Below are 18070 nucleotides of genomic sequence, written 5' to 3'. Positions count from 1 at the left end.
GCACATGTTTGTTACATGGTTATATACTACTGTGGATCCATTTATTTTCGTGGGTACCAATTTTCGTGGTTTGACAAAAAATTGTATATTTGTGGATATTTAACTTCGTGGTTTTGGCAAAGTCAGCATACATTCCTTTCGAAAATTTGTAATTTTTGAACATTTAAATTCGTGGTTCTCCTGTACTCACGAAATCCACGAAAATTGGTATCCAACGAATATTAATGAAACCACAGTATGTCTTGTTTAATTTTGTCACAAATCATGTTACAGTTACTTGATTTAAACACATAGGCGGATCCAGGGGTCCCTTGGTGGGGGGCTGGGGGCCGGGCCCCCACTTTTGTGGGAAAAATTTGGTTGATTATATAGGGAATCACTGAAGCATGACTGGAGGGGGCCCCCTTAGGTCAGTCAGCAGGCCCCCTTTATGAAAAGTTCTGGATCTGCCACTGAAACATGCAGTCCATATAGTTTTGATCACAATGGTAGACAATGTACCAGTTTAAACTCTTTTTTTGGGATATCTAGATACTATACTTTTCCTGTATCACACAACATTATCGGCAGAAATGTACAATAGGATTTGTCAATATTGCTTCCCATTATTTCCTATTACAGTAGTAAATGTGGATATAAATAGACATTGTGTTGTCATTGTTTGATGTATGTTGTTATACTCATTAAGAAATAATTGGGAAAGTTCAATAGACCTTTAAAAGTCAGTGTAAGGTAGGGATAATGTGAGCTGGATAGTAGAAGAGTAAGAAAGATTAGTGCAAGTGGGATATTGGAGTCAAAAGAGCAGTTCGAATAGTGGAGTAAAAAAAAAGAAGTGCTAGTGGGATAGTGGAGTGAAAAGGGGCATTGAATGTCATTTGGAAAAGGGTATTTGAGGAAAGAATTTAATGATATATTTGGTATTGGGTAGGCATCCTTGATAGTCGACTCATTGAGTTTCCTGTAATCTATACAGTTGCATTTAATAACTCAATAGAATACACCTGTATTCTGTAGTCCTCTGCTCTTCAAATCAGCACATATGACTAAGCTCAGTTACTTATGGTGCAAAATTGAATCATGTCCTAGTAACAAGACTGCTTTGAATATTTTGTTAACCTTATTTTTGAGCTCCTCAGTTTCAGAACCAGCCATCTTATATGTAGTTAAAGGTCACCATACAGACTTCAATAAGACTAGTGTAATATTACAGTACAAAATATCAAGTTCTAAACCTACACCATAGATAGTTGTGATTGAACTGAGGGTAGAAGCAAATTGAATATCTGCAGTACAAAGTTTTCTAAATTACTCTAAAATATTTTTTACAGACGCTACAGTTGTATATAGAGATGGATTGCCGGTGTTTTCAGTGCCTTTACCGTCCAGACGACAAAGTTGTGAATTTACCATGAAACCAGTGACACATACAGTTGGTAAATTCCTGTCATTTCTGAAAGAAGAGGATGGTGGGATTGATAGAGCAGCTATATTTACAGAGGGTAAGGGGATGATCTGTAGTTTTGGTTGAGCCTGCGACTTTTGTCACAGAAAGCTCGACATAGGGATAGTGATCTGGCGGCAGAGGCTATGGCGGCGGCGTTAGCTAACTTCTTAAAAGCTTTATATTTTAGAAGGTGGAAGGCCTGGATGCTTCATACTTTGTATATGGATGCCTCATGTTACGAAGTTTCCGTCAGTCACATGTCCAATGTCCTTGACCTAATTTTCATGGTTTGAAAAAAAAGTTAAGATTTTTTGTAATGTTAAATTCTCTCTTATAAATAGTAGGATAACTATATTTGGTATGTGTGTACCTTGCAAGGTCCTTGTGCCCGTCAGACAGTTTTCACTTGACCTTGACCTCATTTTATGGATAAGTGAACAAGGTTAAGTTTTGGTGGGCAAGTCCATATCTCGGATACTATAAGCAATAGGTATAGTATATTCGGTGTATGGAAGTACTGTAAGGTGTACATGTCAAACTGGCAGGTGTCATCTGACCTTGATCTCATTTTCATGGTTGAGTGGTTATAGTTAAGTTTTTGTGTTTTGGTCTGTTTTTCTTATACTGTATGCACCACTATATTTGGTGTATGGAATGATTGTAAGGTGTACATGTCTAGCTGGCTGGTGTCATCTTACCTTGACCTCATTTTCATTGTTCAGTGGTCAAAGTTAAGTTTTTGAGTTTTGGTCTTTTTTTCTAATACTATATGCAATAGGTCAACTATATTTGGTGTATGGAAATATTGTATGATCTATATGTCAGTCGTGCAGTTTTTATTTGACCATGACCTCATTTTCACGGTTCATTGCTCAGTGTTTAGTTTTTGTGTTTTTGGTCTGTTTTTCTTAAACTATAAGCAATAGGTCAACTATATTTGTTGTATGGAAAGATTGTTAGCTGTACATGCTTTCCTGGCTTGGTTCAACTGACCTTGACCTCATTTTCTTGGTTCATTGGTCAATATTTAGTTTTCTTAGATAATGTTAAGTTTATGTGACAGTTGTAATAAAGCTTTATGTTTATGACTATCAACATAATATCAATGATTAGTAAAGAAGGCGAGACATTTCAGCGTGTGCACTCTTGTATAAAATTGTGCAGGAATTGGTGAATATTTTATATAAGAGTTTCTTACCATGATATATTTTTTTTCTAAATAAAAAATGTAATTAACTGATAATAAAAATAGAGTTACTGCCCCTTAATAGTGCAATGTTAGTAATAGATTAAATTTCAGATGAAAACAAGACGGGATATATTACAAATTTACGATGTTGATAATATTCATCAATCAATATTGATGAATATTTACTGGACAGTGATTAAGAAGAAATGAGAAAATATATAGGTACAGAAATGGAGTTATTGCCCCTTAATTGTACACTGTTTAGTAGATTTATTGTCGGATGGAAACGGAACAGGATGTATTACAATTTTGATATAATGATTAACATTTTTAGATAAATATTTTCAAGCTATTGATTGAGAAGAAATGAGACAATATATGATTTGAGAAAAGTTACTGCCCCTTAAATGATTTATTGAGTTTCAGATGAAAACATCTCAGGATATATTACAATATAGATATAATGCAATCTAGATTGATGAATATTTGCTTGACCCAGAATGAGAAGAAATGAGAAATAGAGTTACTGCCCCTTAATTGTGCACTGTTTAGTAGAATTATTGTCAGTCGGAAACACAACAGGACATATTACAATGTTGGTATAATGATCAATGAAGATTGATGAATATTTTCTTGCATGTTATAGAGAAGAAAGACAATATATAGTTGCAGCAATGGAGTTACTGCCCCTTAATTGTACAGTGTTTAGTAGATTTATTGTCAGATGGAAACAAAACAGGATGTATTACAATAGGGATATATTGACGATTATAGATAGATTTTAAAGCTGGTTATTAAGAGGGAAATGAGATGTCATTATGGGAATGTATTACATTTGATAGTTTCATCCATCAGGCCTGTCTTGTCACATGGCTTACATAAATAGTTTATTCCGTAACTATAGTATTAATGAATTCTTTGCTGGAAATGCTAGTCAAATGCAACATAAATCCCATGAGATTGGGGAAAAAACAATACATGTTTTTATAACAACCATGTTTCTAAATTAAAATTGTAGGGTTGGGAAGGTGTAATATTAAGAGACTTTGGATCAATATTGAACCCTTATTGAAAGTCTCTTGTGAATAATAAAAAGAATAACATATCAAATTGTAATTGGAGGGCAAATTTGACATGTAATTCCGATCAGAAATACCTATTTTATACTTTCAAACTTTAGTGCAATCTAATATGCAATTGAAAGTATGTTAAATTTTTCAGAGAAACATAGAAAGCAATGGGGCCATCAATAAGTGATTTTATTCCTAAAGGAAAAGTATGTGAAAAGGACAACAATCAAAGGGAGACAATTTTGATAAAGTTTTTGAAAAGAGATTAACTTATACTGAACAATAAAAGATTCATCAATTCATCAATGTGCTGGTTTTTGAAGCTCTAAAAGCAAAGAATATGGTTTAAAAGATTCATCAGTATACTACACTAACAAATCTAAGGATACCTGAAAACATTCTATAATCCTTACAAATTGAAATGAAAGTCATTTTGATAAATCTAATTTGAAATTACTTGAATTTAATTACATTGAAAGTGTACAATTTCTTACAGGGAAATTGAAGTTTGATCGAGAATAGTATAGAAACCTTATTTAGTAAAATAAAAATCCAATTACATGGCAGATATTTGGTTGAAAGGAGAAATTTCAGTAGTAATTTACAAAATGTAGTTTGTTAGGAGAAAATTTAAGCAGTCAGGTTTGAAATTCTGTTTGTTTAAACCATTTCTGTATAACATGCAACTCTTTACACTGAATTTATGAAAAAGTATATATGGTTTAAAAAGCTATTTTTTCCCTCTAGATAGAGTGAAACTAAATTAAATAACCTTGATATGAAATAATGGAGAGGTTGATTATTGAAGAGACAACTATCCACATAAAAATCATAATACTCTGATAATGAAAGTTAAACTATGGTTTAAAATTCAGCAAAAACTCCCTCCAAACAGATTCTTAGTTGTTTTGAAGTTAAAGGGATTGATTAATTGATTGATTAATTTTTTGTTGTTCTGGAAACCCATTTTCAGCACTATTGTGTTTTTTTGTTGCGATAAGTTTATATTGATGGAGGAAGCCAAATGCACAGAAAGAGCCATGACCTTCGGCTGGAAAGCTGACAATCCTAGGCCATTAGGATTGAAGTTGTGGGCACCTGTCATTTGGGGGTGAAGCTATAGGGAGTTGTGTGCTTAATATGATCAAGGATGAAGGTCCTATTTTGACTTCCAGCTAAAGAGCCACTTAGTTTATCAATGAGATCAAATGTTTCATGCAAATATAGATTTAGCAAATCTTATACTATAAAGTTAAATTTGAAATTTTACTGGAGAAGAAATGAGCCAATTTTGTTGAATTACATTTTAAATTGAACCAATGTTACAGTCTTTTAGCTAGTAGTTTATCATACATAATCTTCATCATCGTTCCTAATACTAAAAAACCCGTAAATCAAATTGATCCAGGCTTTATCATCTTTTCTTCATCTTAACAATTCTACTGATTTCTTCTGAGATGGTGATAGATGGCTTTAACAATAGAAGATAAAAACTTCTTTGTAAACCTATAACTGGGAGTGTGACAAGCTTACAAAAACAGTAATCAAATTCTGGTCTCTTACCTAAAGTAGCCAATCTTGATTGCGCTATGGAACCTTTCTCATTAGGGCAGAAGTGTTTATAAGGGGAGAACAGCAGCAATGATCTATTTCTATTCAGGAGAAATCGTAACATAAAGTTAATTTGATTTCCAGGGTAGATGTTGGTATTTATTTATGTATGAAGAAACTAAGGGTTTATATGTAGTCAGTTTCTTTGCACACTTATTATAATGCCACCTTTTAGACTAAAGATATCTTTGGCAATTATCACAATGTGGTTGCAATATATGGGAAATATTTTATACAAAAACTATAAACATATATGTAATAAAGATCTGGTATGGAAATAAATGACATAAAGCAAGGGATGGCAAAAATGAGGGGCATATATAATAATAATTAGGGGAAGTATAGATTTACATCTTTGGGAGCAGAAATGTAATCCCTCATTTATAAAAGTTACAATAGATGTATGTTTCATTATAATACGTTATTCTGATTGGCTACATTGCAGTCTCGCATTATTCCTTAATCAACATCATTACACAATAAAATTTATCATTCATGATGACACGAGGTCCCACAATAAAGTGCACAGGTAAATTTTAAAAAAATCGTGTTTTCATTATCCTAGCTAAAAAATGTAACTTCATAGGGTAATGTTAAAGCGTTGACCATGCACACATTTTCAGAATGAAGCGCTCACCCACTTCATACAAAATGTACTTCTGTCAACGCTTTTACACCCCAATGACAATGAATGAAGTTACAAAAAGAAGCATTCAATTCTTAAATGATAAATGTCATCTTTTGGACCTACAATATCTTTGACAATATTGACAGTCATACATGATATAGATGTTTGGAGAATTTGTATGAAAACAGCATAATAAAATGGAGAATGTGTGACACAGTGTCAAAGAGACAACAACCTGACCAAAGCAGAAAACAGCCATACATGTAAATGGAGTATTGAAATTTATTTTGTTTAAACCCATCTTGAACCTCATATAACGTAAGTTCAAGATGGTTGTGCCCTTCATTTTTGTTTGATTGTGGGGTTTTGATCCTGCACTCAGGCTTCCTCCACCAATAAAAACTGGCCGCCATGAAACAGCCTAAATGTGGTGCTTAAAAGTGACGTTAATTAAACACCAAAAAAGCAAAATCAAATCAGTTTTGGTCGTGCCAAATGACATCTCATGAAAGATAAAAAGGTGAACAAGTTTTTGTCTTTAAAATTTTTGATCAACAAATGCAACCAAATTAACAAAATGAAACAAAAATTGACATTAACAATAAATAATCTTAAATCTTGATGTATGAACATTTTGACATTGTTTTACATATTCTTACAACAAACCAATGAAATTGTCCTTTTTCAAACTTGTAAATTTTGTTAACAAGCGTTGTGATATGAGAATAAATGTTTCGTTGTATTGACCTCTGTAATATTTGTAATACTGCATTCTTCATTAGTCCTGTCATGTGTAAATTCCTGTGAAAAATCAGCTGTATAATTCACAATCTACTTAATTTCCATTTCTGCTGATTAAGCACATTTTGCAGCTTTTACAATCCCTGTTCAATGTGTTATATGTGTTATATAGAGCCTTCATGTAGAAAATCATGGAGAGTTTTTTTCAGTGAGATATTAAGATCAAATTAACGTAATTGAAGATGTTTTTGTCTAATTGAGAAATCAACGTGAGAGATACTTTCAACTACTCATTAGTTTTATTTATGAATCTTGGAGAAGTGCTGCTCTAATATAAAATGTCAGCAGGGGGTTAAGATAAATTGTTTAAAAAGAAATTTATAGAAAATCAAATATGAAACATAAAATTGTCATCACTATCTCTAATTGCTTAAGGTAGAACACTACTCAATTCTATATACTTCCAAAAAAGAGCCTCTTATAAAAAAAAAAAGTTGAACAAAGGCATTGATAATCTAAAGAGCTCACATCTAGAAGTCCAAATAGTATAAACATATAGTCTCTTTTATAGCAATGCCAATAAAAGTGAAAACCTATATATTATAATGACTTTTTGGTAAAAGTAAAATTATGTTGGAGAAAATACAAGGGAACCAAAACCAAAATTGGAAGTACAAATAAACAACGCAATCACAAAAAGAAATAGGAGAGACAACATTAACCATAGAATACTTAAAAGATTAAATTAGATATGAATCCCACTAAAACAGAAGCGAAATCAGTCCTGTGAAAGGGTTCAGCAGTATCGGCCCCACTTAAGTGATACTGTAATACACTGAACTTTAATAATTAGCTGGGTCCTCCACCGTGTAATATTATTTGACAATTTTGCAATCTTCACTATGAATCACTAGCCAAACATGTCTTAAAATGCTTAAGCCAATGAAATTTTCTGTTGTCTTAGGCCTCACAAGTCATACATATTTAAAGAAACTTTTTTAAAGATTGATTTTTTTTTTAGGTGGGGGGGGGGGGTAGGAAGTTAAATGAAAATGAAATAAAAACCTGTTCAATTTAATCCTTTACAACAGCTGCACTTGTACAAACAGAAACAAAAACAAACAAAAAAACATCAATTACAACCTGGGATCTTTAATAAGTTTTTTACAGACATAGAAATAAAAAAATTCCATGAAACCTTTAAGAAAAGTTGTGCTTCAATCGTTCATTCCTCATTGTCATGAATATGACTAGCTTAGTGAATCATTAACATAATTAATGCAGCATGTTTAATTATCTCATTACCTCAGGTTTTCTCATTAAGACTTTACCTATAATTAACCCATAGTTTGATGAGCTGTACAGTACATCACTAATTAGATATAGTAATTATTACATAAACTATAAGTTTTTTGTACCACAAGAATCTATATGTATTATTTCAAAGTTGTCAAGCAGTACATGCAGCAGTGGCGGATCCAGCCATTTTAAAAAGGGGGGGTTCCCAACACAGAGTAAAGAGGGGGGGGGGGTTTCCAACTACATGTATATGCTCCCATTCAAATGCATTGCTCGGCCAAAAAAAGGGGGTTCCAACCCCCGGAACCCCCCTGGATCCGCCACTGATGCAGTCATGTTAGCATCCCTATTTTTGGTCTGTTTAGGATAACCTAGTTCCATCATTGGCAATTGTAAAAGGGGTTCAAATTAGTGTGGGTGGGGTAGATTTTTAATTTACAAAATTCAAGATCCTATCACTCTTTACCCTGCGATGCTTTATACACAACCATTGATTTCTTATGGAAAACATTTAAACTCAAATTTCAAATTGTCCTGGCCCTTATATTTTGGCCACGAGCATCACTGAAGAGACATGTATTGTTGAAATGCGCATCTGGTGCAAGAAATTGGTACCGTTAATTTTATTAATTGTTTTAAAGAAAATTTGAACTACTGTTGTACCAAATCTGTTTATTCTTATATTATGGATTTTTTTTAACCATTCCTCATGTTATATATGATAAAAGGATTCATCCCTAATGAAAATTACTGTTAATTCAGAAGTTATTGCTTACATTTATTAGTTTGTCTTTTGAGGAATGGACATCAATACATGTTAACTATTGTGATTTCAGGAAAATCTGCATACAGATAAAAAATATCGGACATCAGAATGAGAGTTCTTATTATTTCTATACTAACCCAGTAACATTACTGATTTATAATAAAATATGAATTTTTTATTTGACATTCTTTTGTATATATTAATTAGTAGCCTGAGCTACAATTTATAAAAAATGCAAAGCACATAGAGTATTAAAGTTAAAAGAGTTAGACTGAAGACGTTAGATTTATCACTAGTCTTTGAATAGTTTGCAGCTTTGTGGTTTGCATTTAATTATTAAATTAGGGGTTAGAACCCCCCTTTTATTTGGCCGATCAATGCATTTGAGTGGGAGCATATAGCTGGAACCCCCCCTTTACTCTGGGTTGGGAACCCCCCTTTTTAAAATGGCTGGATCCGCCCCTGAATTTATTGACCTTTGATTATTTTCATAGTTGTGATTTAATTGTACGTGCTTTTGGCGTATGCCATATTTAAACTACTAAATGTTGTGTTTAATTTTCTTATTGATTCTTTAATGATTTTTTGTACAACATTTTCACATGTTTAAGTAGAAAACATATTAAAGGGTCTTAATGAAACAAATTTATAACCAAGGTCTCTGATGTTCCTTCATTAGTTTCGAGGTAATTGAAATTCCCATATCAACATATATATAAATGTATAACTCATATACCATGAGAATTTAAGGATGCTTTGTACTAACTAGAAAACAGAATTCCATTATTGTATGATATAAAATTAAGGAGATATGGTGTGATTACTAATTAGAGATGTATTCTCCAGAGTTCAAATGACACGGATATAAGCAGGCCAGCTGAAGGACATCTACGGGTGCGGGAATTCTCGCTACATTGAAGACCCATTGGTTGCCTTCGGCTGTTGTTTGCTCTATGGTCGGGTGGTTGTCGCTTTGACATATTCACCATTTCCTTTCTCAATTTTATTCTAAGGTCACTGAGAATGGCTAGTACAAATGCACTGTATAAATCATCAATAAAAGGCATATCATGAAAAATGTAAAAGGATGCAAACACACAATCTTAGTCTAATTTATAGTAAATCAATTTACTAAAAAAAATTGTAAAATGCAGAAATGACCAAACATGTACCCTCTAATGAAAATAACTGATGTGGAAAAAAAGCAAGTTTACAGCTTATTACATGAAGAATTCAGATTATACATACTCAGTGTTTCTCTCCCACCATAATTCAATGCAAACATAAAGAAAGAGATGAAGTTCTGTGTCATTATGTCCTGTCAAAGAAATGTAAATGTTTAGTTGATAATTTTGTTATAATTTATTTAATTTAAAATTTTGAGAGAATGCTTGAATCATTTGCCCCTTTTGATATTTAAAGTCAGAAATTTTGCGATGTTTTCATTATTGGTGAAAAATTGGGACATTGGTATGTAAAGGTGTTAAAAAAGTAAAAAAATACCAGTATTTTATTTGGATGCTACATTTCCTAAAATTATTATCATGAATCTCAAATTTTTGTCAATTTTTCAACCATGTCAATAATAAATGCACTTTTAAATTTCTGAATTTTACAGATTATAATTCAACTTCAATAGAAAAAGCATGCATCTCTAAGCTTTTGAGTGTATCCTTAGTGAGTCTAATAGTTATATAGTAGTATGAAAGAACTTTATCAGACAAATTTCTCATTTGTTCCACATATAAATCCTCGTTTTTCATCAATAGCTGAAAGTTATCCATGAAATATTTAATGAAGTGTAAATTTCGTTTTCATTTTCACCCTATGTTTGTCGTTTAACTGCAGTCTTGATGAGAAATCTATATACTTTAATAGAATTTTGTCAATCTATATTATAGTGAGTTATTTAAGTTACTAGAGCTGTTAAATTGATGATTTTGAATTTGTTTTGGTGAAATGAAGCCTTTTATGACTTCATATAGGAGATTCATGATCGTCTGGCGATAAAATCATTATTTTTTACGCCACGTTAAGGAAATGATATTTGACAAGAGAATTATTTTTTGTCAGATAACTTGTTATACTTATTGTTTTTGTCTGATTCATATTTCTTTGTCTGTAATGTTTAATTCATATTCTAACACAATTGATTATTAGGCAGGACTACAAGTAATTTTAGACTGTGCAGTATGTAGCAATCCTAACAAATAAAATCACTATAAACATTTTTTTTCCCATTTTCATTTTTGAAAGACAAAAGATAGCTTAAATTTACTATCATAATGACTCTCATTTGACCTTGACCTCATTTTCATGGTTCATTGGTCAATGTTAATTAAGTTTTCAGAGTCTGATTTGATTCTTTGATATTATAAGCAAAACTTGTCAACTCTATTTAATTTGGTCCATGGGAATGATTGTAAGGTGTGTTTTGCTGTCTGGCAGGATTCATCTGACGTTGACCTTATTTTCATGGTGCATTGGTCAATGTTACATTTTCATGGTTCATTGGTCAATGTTACATTTTCATGGTTCATTGGTCAATGTTACATTTTCATGGTTCATTGGTCATTGTTACATTTTCACGGTTCATTGGTCAATGTTACATTTTCACGGTTCATTGGTCAATGTTACATTTTCACGGTTCATTGGTCAGTGTTACATTTTCACGGTTCATTGGTCAGTGTTACATTTTCACGGTTCATTGGTCAGTGTTACATTTTCACGGTTCATTGGTCAATGTTACATTTTCACGGCTCATTGGTCAATGTTACATTTTCACGGCTCATTGGTCAATGTTACATTTTCACGGTTCATTGGTCAATGTTACATTTTCATGGTTTGATTATGTATGTTTGTTTGATACTGTAAGCAAAAGGTCAACTCTAGTTGGTACATGGAATGGTTGTAAGTTGTAAATGTCTGGCTGGAAGGATTATCTGACCTTGACCTTATTTTGGTTGTCCCCTGAACAGTATTCATTTATTCAAAACTTCTTATATATGCTTACTTATAATTCCAGCTCAGAAAGGTAGTTTCGTCATCTGAAAGTATTTTCGTCGCATTTTATAAAACTTTTCAATGAAATCTTTTGATAATTTTATTAGAATTGAGAATGAAAACAGGGAAATTGTTTTGAGGTAACTGGTCTGTTTCTCTGATAGGATATTTTGGGTATGCACAGAATGATAATAACGTGAACATGTCCACTGACAGTGACCTAATTTTTCATGGTTCATTGAAAAAGTTATTTTGTTTATTTTAACTTCTTAGTTAGGTTTTGATTGGCCAGCCTATTCCAATTATTATGTGTATTAGTAAATCTTTTCTTGATAAAAAAAAATGCAATATTGACAATGATAGTCTTTCTTTTATTGTAATATGAATAAACTCTTCAGTATAAACAAGCTGCAAATTATCTCGGAACAGAACATTGCTTGTCAATATAAAAGCTTTTTAGAAGGTCTATGAGTATATATATCAACTTAGAAGTAACTTTATTATTATGGCACAAATCTCGGCAAGAAAACAATTGATGAAATGCATTATGGGAATTATTACTTTGGTGACAACTTGCAAAATCAAAGAATATGATTAAGGATGCATTAGTGCTGACTCGGCAAACGATATAAAAATCATCAAATGGGTTGTTTTCCATCTACGTAATCATGCATCCTGAGTAGATTGAATATTGCTTCATTAGGGAATTCTGTTTTTATTGATAACTTGTGTTGTGGAAAAAAGGTAGCTTGTATACAAAATTGATATGAATATAAATAGAGAGAGGCATTTTTAGAACTCTTTTTTAAAATGAGGTACTCTGAGGTCAATTGTCATTAAAAAATGGCATAATGAAATTGAGAATGGAAATTTGGAATGTGTCAATAGACAACAACCCGACCAAAGAGTTAGGAAATAGCCAAAGGCCACCAATGGGTTTTCAACACAGTAAAAACATCCCACACCTAAAGGCTTCAGCTGGCCTAGCTCTAAACAAAAATGTGTACTATAGTTCAGTGATAATGGATGTCATAATAAAGTCCAAAATATATAAATGAACTAAAATTCTCAACCCTCTAGCCAAAGAAGAAAAAATAAACACACGGCAATATAAAACTCAGTTTAAAGGGGCACTAGCTTAGGCTTTTAACAGTCAGTATGGTTCATTTTTTTCAAATTAAGCTAAGAAACATTGATGATGAACATTTTTTTCAAATTAAGCTAAGAAACATTGATGATGAATTATTCACTTGCAAGTGGATAATTTCGACCTCAATCAATTCATATTCATCTGAACTTCAATTTAACCCCTCACCTAGAGATGGATAATACATGAATAGTGCGTGTTTGGTTATTAAGGAAAAGAATGTGTTTATAAACATTGGAAGTGAATCAAAGGTAAATCATATGAACGACTAATTCGATCCACAAAAAAAATCATTATTATACAGGTGAAAATGATGATTTACATATATTTTTAATCTATAGTATGAAATCAAATATACCTAGAAAAAAAGAGTTGCACTCTAAGTTAACTTTCTATTTATATCTTTATTTATGTTTATATCACTTATATGACCATTCAAGGTTTTCAGAGGTCGCTGGATGGCATCAAGACTGAAATACACACGAAATGAAGCTACATATTATCAAGCCATAATGCCCTGTAAATTGTTTATTTTAGACTTTTTATAATTTGGATAAATGTTTTGCATAGTTATAAATCAAATATAGGAATTTGAGTCAATTTTTTTAACCTGAATTTGACAGCTCATTTAGTGCCCCGTTAAAAAAAGTCAAGAGTCTGATTTTCAGACACAGTAACAAAAGAAATTAAGCAAAATAAAAATGATACATAAAAAAGAAAAAGAACTACTAGCAATTACTGACATGCCTGCAGCTCTAGATCTCAATTTAACTGATTGAAAGGTTATGTCTTCATCATATGAAAATCAAGGACAATGCCTCCCAATAGGGAATTAGTATTATACCATCATAAAATATGTGAGAAGAATAATTAACCTGTATCATCAGAACAACTGGTTTTAGAATAAATGTGGTTATTTACGATGCAAAGACCCTATATAGCATATATAAGCCATTTGGCATATGTACTGTACTTAAAAATGTCTGAGTCGATCTTTTCCCCCCATTTTTAACAAATTAAATATCTCAAGAAGGAGATTGGCCTTAAATAACCTATGAATATTTTGTAGCTCATGCTTTCAAACACAATTGATTTTCAGATGTATTGCTGAAAAATTTGATTACAGTGCAATACACATGCTAATTAAAGCCAAATTTAACCTTTCCATATCCAGATACAAACTGGATGAAGCAAAGTTTAATTAATTTTGTACTCTGGTTGTATTTTAAGTTTTCTTCTTGATGATGTAATTTCAAGAAATCTTATTATAATTTGTGAATTGCCATGTCAAAACTATGAGGCTTGTTTCGATGTAAATGCCTAAAATGGACTACATATTTAATAAAAGCCAAACTTAACATTGGTAAAATTTTCAATCCCAAATTTAAATTGTTAGAAGCAGATTTGAATTAGTTTGGTATTGTTGTTGCAGTAAGTTTTCTTCTGGATGATGTAATTTTCAGAAATCTTATTATAACCTTGTCAATTTCCATGTCACAACTATGAGGCTTGTTTCTATCATGTCAATTTCATTTGTTGGTTCCTTGCTTCCATTGGGATTGTAAACAAAGTAATGGTTGGTCATTGGGTTAGATATTTAATCAAACATCCTTAAATAGTTCTGTCTGACATAACATGATGATAAGAATTGAATATATATATAAAAATTACTTTGAGTTTTACTTTTTCGGGGTGAAAATGTTTAATTTGGATAAATGTTTTGCATGGTTATAAATCAAATATAAGTTCTATCAATATGGAATAATTCAATTTATTTAATAAAAGCCTAGCACCTCTGTAAAATTGTTCAATCACATTTAAATACAAACTAGTAGAAGCAGATTTAAATTAGTTTGGTACATTTGTTGCAGTTAGTTTTCTTCGGATGATGTAATTTTCGTAAACTTTGATATTATCACGTCAATTTCCATGTCACATCTCTAAGGGCTTGTTTGATGTCAGTTTCATTTGTTAGTTTCAAATGCTTATATACCATTGGGATCAAACAAAGTAATGGTTAGGTTAGAAAATAAATCAAACAAGATAAATAGTTCTGTCTGACATATTAGTGATGATAAGAACTTAAACATTGTGGGTTTTCTTGCCTTTGGGTTGTACTTTTGTCTAATGTTTAATTAAGTGATGAAACAATTGATTTCAGATAATCTCTGAACTACTGTGTTAAGCTGTGTTAAGATAACATTTAATTATGCAAAAGTGGACAAATGTTGAAGTATTTTCTCTTGAGGATATATTTTTATGTAGGGGCTTTAAACTTATTATTTTAAGGTTGATTTGATTTCAATTTGGCTAGATTGATGGAAATTATATTTTGGGTAATGATCAATTTCATTATTGTAGGGAGGGAACCCTGAAGAAGGAAATTAGTTCCCCCTAAAAGGTTGGATGATTGGGGAGGTACTCATTTCCCAAATGTTTCTCTTTTAAATTATTTTCCCTTCTTCCCATTTATTTTCTTTACCCCCTCCCCCTTATATCCTTAATCCACACTTTTTATGCCCTATATGCCACATTTAAAATTCATGTCATCCCCTAACTAAAAAATAATACTGACAGCAAACAATGAAAAATTTTAATTTCCTCAAATAAACCACATCTACTTGTATATTTGTCCATCTGATGAGTTAATTAAGCCCTTTTCAACTGATTTTTATAGTTCTTTCTTATGTTGTACTGTTATACCACTGTCCCAGGTTAGGGGGAGGGTTGGGATCCTGCTAACATGTTTAACCCAGCCACATTATTTATGTATGTGCCTGTCCCAAGTCAGGAGCCTGTCATTCAGTGGTTGTCGTTTGTTTATGTGTTACATATTTGTTTTTCGTTCATTTTTTTTACATAAATTATTAAAGGCCGTTAGTTTTCTCATTTGAATTGTTTTACATTGTCTTATTGGGGCCTTTTATAGCTGACTATGTGGTATGGGCTTTGCTCATTGTTGAAGGCCATACGGTGACCTATAGTTGTTAATGTCTGTGTCATTTTGGTCTTTTGTGGATAGTTGTCTCATTGGCAATCATACCACATCTTCTTTTTGTCAAGCCTGCAACTTTTGTTGCAGAAAGCTCGACATAGGGATAGTGATCCGGCGGCGTTCAAATTTTTTGCAATGTTGAATTCTCTCTTATTATAAGTAATAGGATAACTATATTTGATATGTTCGTACCTTGCAAGGTCCTCATGTCTGTCAGACAGTTTTCACTTGACCTCGACCTCACTTCATGGATCAGTGAACAAGGTTAAGTTTTGGTGGTCAAGTCCATATCTCAGATACTATAAGCAATAGGGCTAGTATATTCGGTGTATGGAAGGACTGTAAGATGTACATGTCCAACTGGCAGATGTTATCTGACCTTGACCTCATTTTCATGGTTCAGTGGTTATAGTTAAATTTTTGTGTTTTGGTCTGTTTTTCTCATACTATATGCAATATGTCTACTATATTTGTTGTATGGAATGATTGTAAGGTGTACATGTCTAGGGGGCAGATGTCATGTGACCTTGACCTAATTTTCATGGTTCAGTGGTCAAAGTTAAGTTTTTGAGTTTTGGTCTTTTTATCTAATACTATATGACATAGGTCAACTTCATGATCTTCATGTCAGTCGCATAGGTTTTATTTGAACGTGACCTCATTTTCACGGTTCATTGCACAGTGTTAAGTTTTTGCGTTTTGGTCTATTTTTCTTAAACTATAAGTAATATGTCAACTATATACATGTAATATGTTGTATAGAAGCATTGTCAGCTGTACATGTCTGTCCGGCATGGTTCATCTGACCTTGACCTCATTTTCAAGGTTCATTGGTCTTTGTTTAGTTATCTTGGTTAATGTTAATTATGTGACAGTTGTAATAAAGCTAAGCTTTATACTTAGGACTATCAACATAATATCAATGATAAGTTTAGAAGGCGAGACATTTCAGTGTGTGCACTCTTGTTTATATTAATCATGGATTTATGTTTTACAGCTTGCTGAATTTTAAAAATAGAAGAGTTTGTTTAGCCTAAGGGTATATGGGCAGGAATTCGCTAATGCTACTTTAGTGTGACATTGTAAGAAAAAAATAAAAATCATTATAAGCTTCTAAATTTTTTACAAATTATTGCTACAAATGGTGTCCTTCTATTTGTAACCAAAAACATCATTTTTAAACTTGCGTCAGTTTGGAACCAAAGCAAATAATGAATTTGGAGCATGTAACATGGACACTTTTTCCAAATTGAGATTAATGATTCCTTAACTTATTCAACATTCAACATCATATATATTGATCACAAAACATTGTCTATCATCAAAACTCTAAAATGTATAATTTCATTTCTTTCAGAAATTTTGTGAAAACAAGTTTCCTCTACTTTTCTGTCAATGTTACATGCAATGTTTAAGAGATAAATACAGTAAGAATCATTTTCTTTCTGAACACGTAAAGGCTCTTTTTCATTGTGTTACCCTCACATTAAAAAATTGTATTAATATTTTTGCAATTATCTCATTTCTGTCATAAAATAGTGACTTAAATGTTGCATGTAACGTGGACACAAAAAATTAGAAAAATGAACCATGCCAGAATTGACCTTAAAAGATATAAAAAGCCTCCAAACAACCATCTGAATGTAAATTATACAATTATACTGCCACATTTCTCATATATGATATTATTTAAATAGTGGTTAATACCAAAACCATTCACCTAAATTTCAGACAGCAGACATATTTTTTTAACTATACCAGTAGTTATGCTTGTTCATGGTGGTACACTATGGAAGGCTAAATTAAAAGATATGCAAATGTCAAAATAACCAGAAAAATAAAATTAAGACCAAAGATCGATCAATTGATGAAGGAGTCATCCAAAATTTCCACAACATGAAACATTTTTATATCAGTAAGTAAGCAACCCGTTTGTTTATGCACAGGGATGAGATTGATAAAGAGACAACCATACAACCATCAGCATCCACAAAGTTTCTCACTCAATAACTAATACTGACAAAGTAAGGGTACAAAATGATTACATGTATCCCTCATTCATGTGACACAGTTACACTTAAAATAATAGTATGAAAAACCAAGACAAAATATGGAACAAATCTACGAGAGGTTGATACAGCCGCATTTATTGAGAATCTTATTTTCAATTGTTT

At 32.0% G+C, this 18070-nt stretch overlaps 1 protein-coding gene across 1 annotated transcript in view; it reads left to right on the top strand.

The window, feature by feature from the left end:
* The window catches only part of LOC143044507 (calcium uniporter protein, mitochondrial-like), a 55555-nt gene that overhangs the window by 25457 nt on the left and 12028 nt on the right, over nt 1–18070 (top strand). The window contains exon 3 of the mRNA XM_076216559.1: nt 1332–1502. Within this exon, the coding sequence (XP_076072674.1) occupies nt 1332–1502 (171 nt within the window). The remainder of the gene's footprint in view (nt 1–1331; nt 1503–18070) is intronic.

This window comes from Mytilus galloprovincialis, chromosome 9, assembly GCF_965363235.1.
Source record: "Mytilus galloprovincialis chromosome 9, xbMytGall1.hap1.1, whole genome shotgun sequence".
In the NCBI taxonomy this organism is placed as follows: Eukaryota; Metazoa; Mollusca; class Bivalvia; order Mytilida; family Mytilidae; genus Mytilus; species Mytilus galloprovincialis.
The sequence above is the reverse complement of the archived record's forward strand: the minus strand, read 5'-3'. Positions and strand labels throughout refer to the sequence as shown.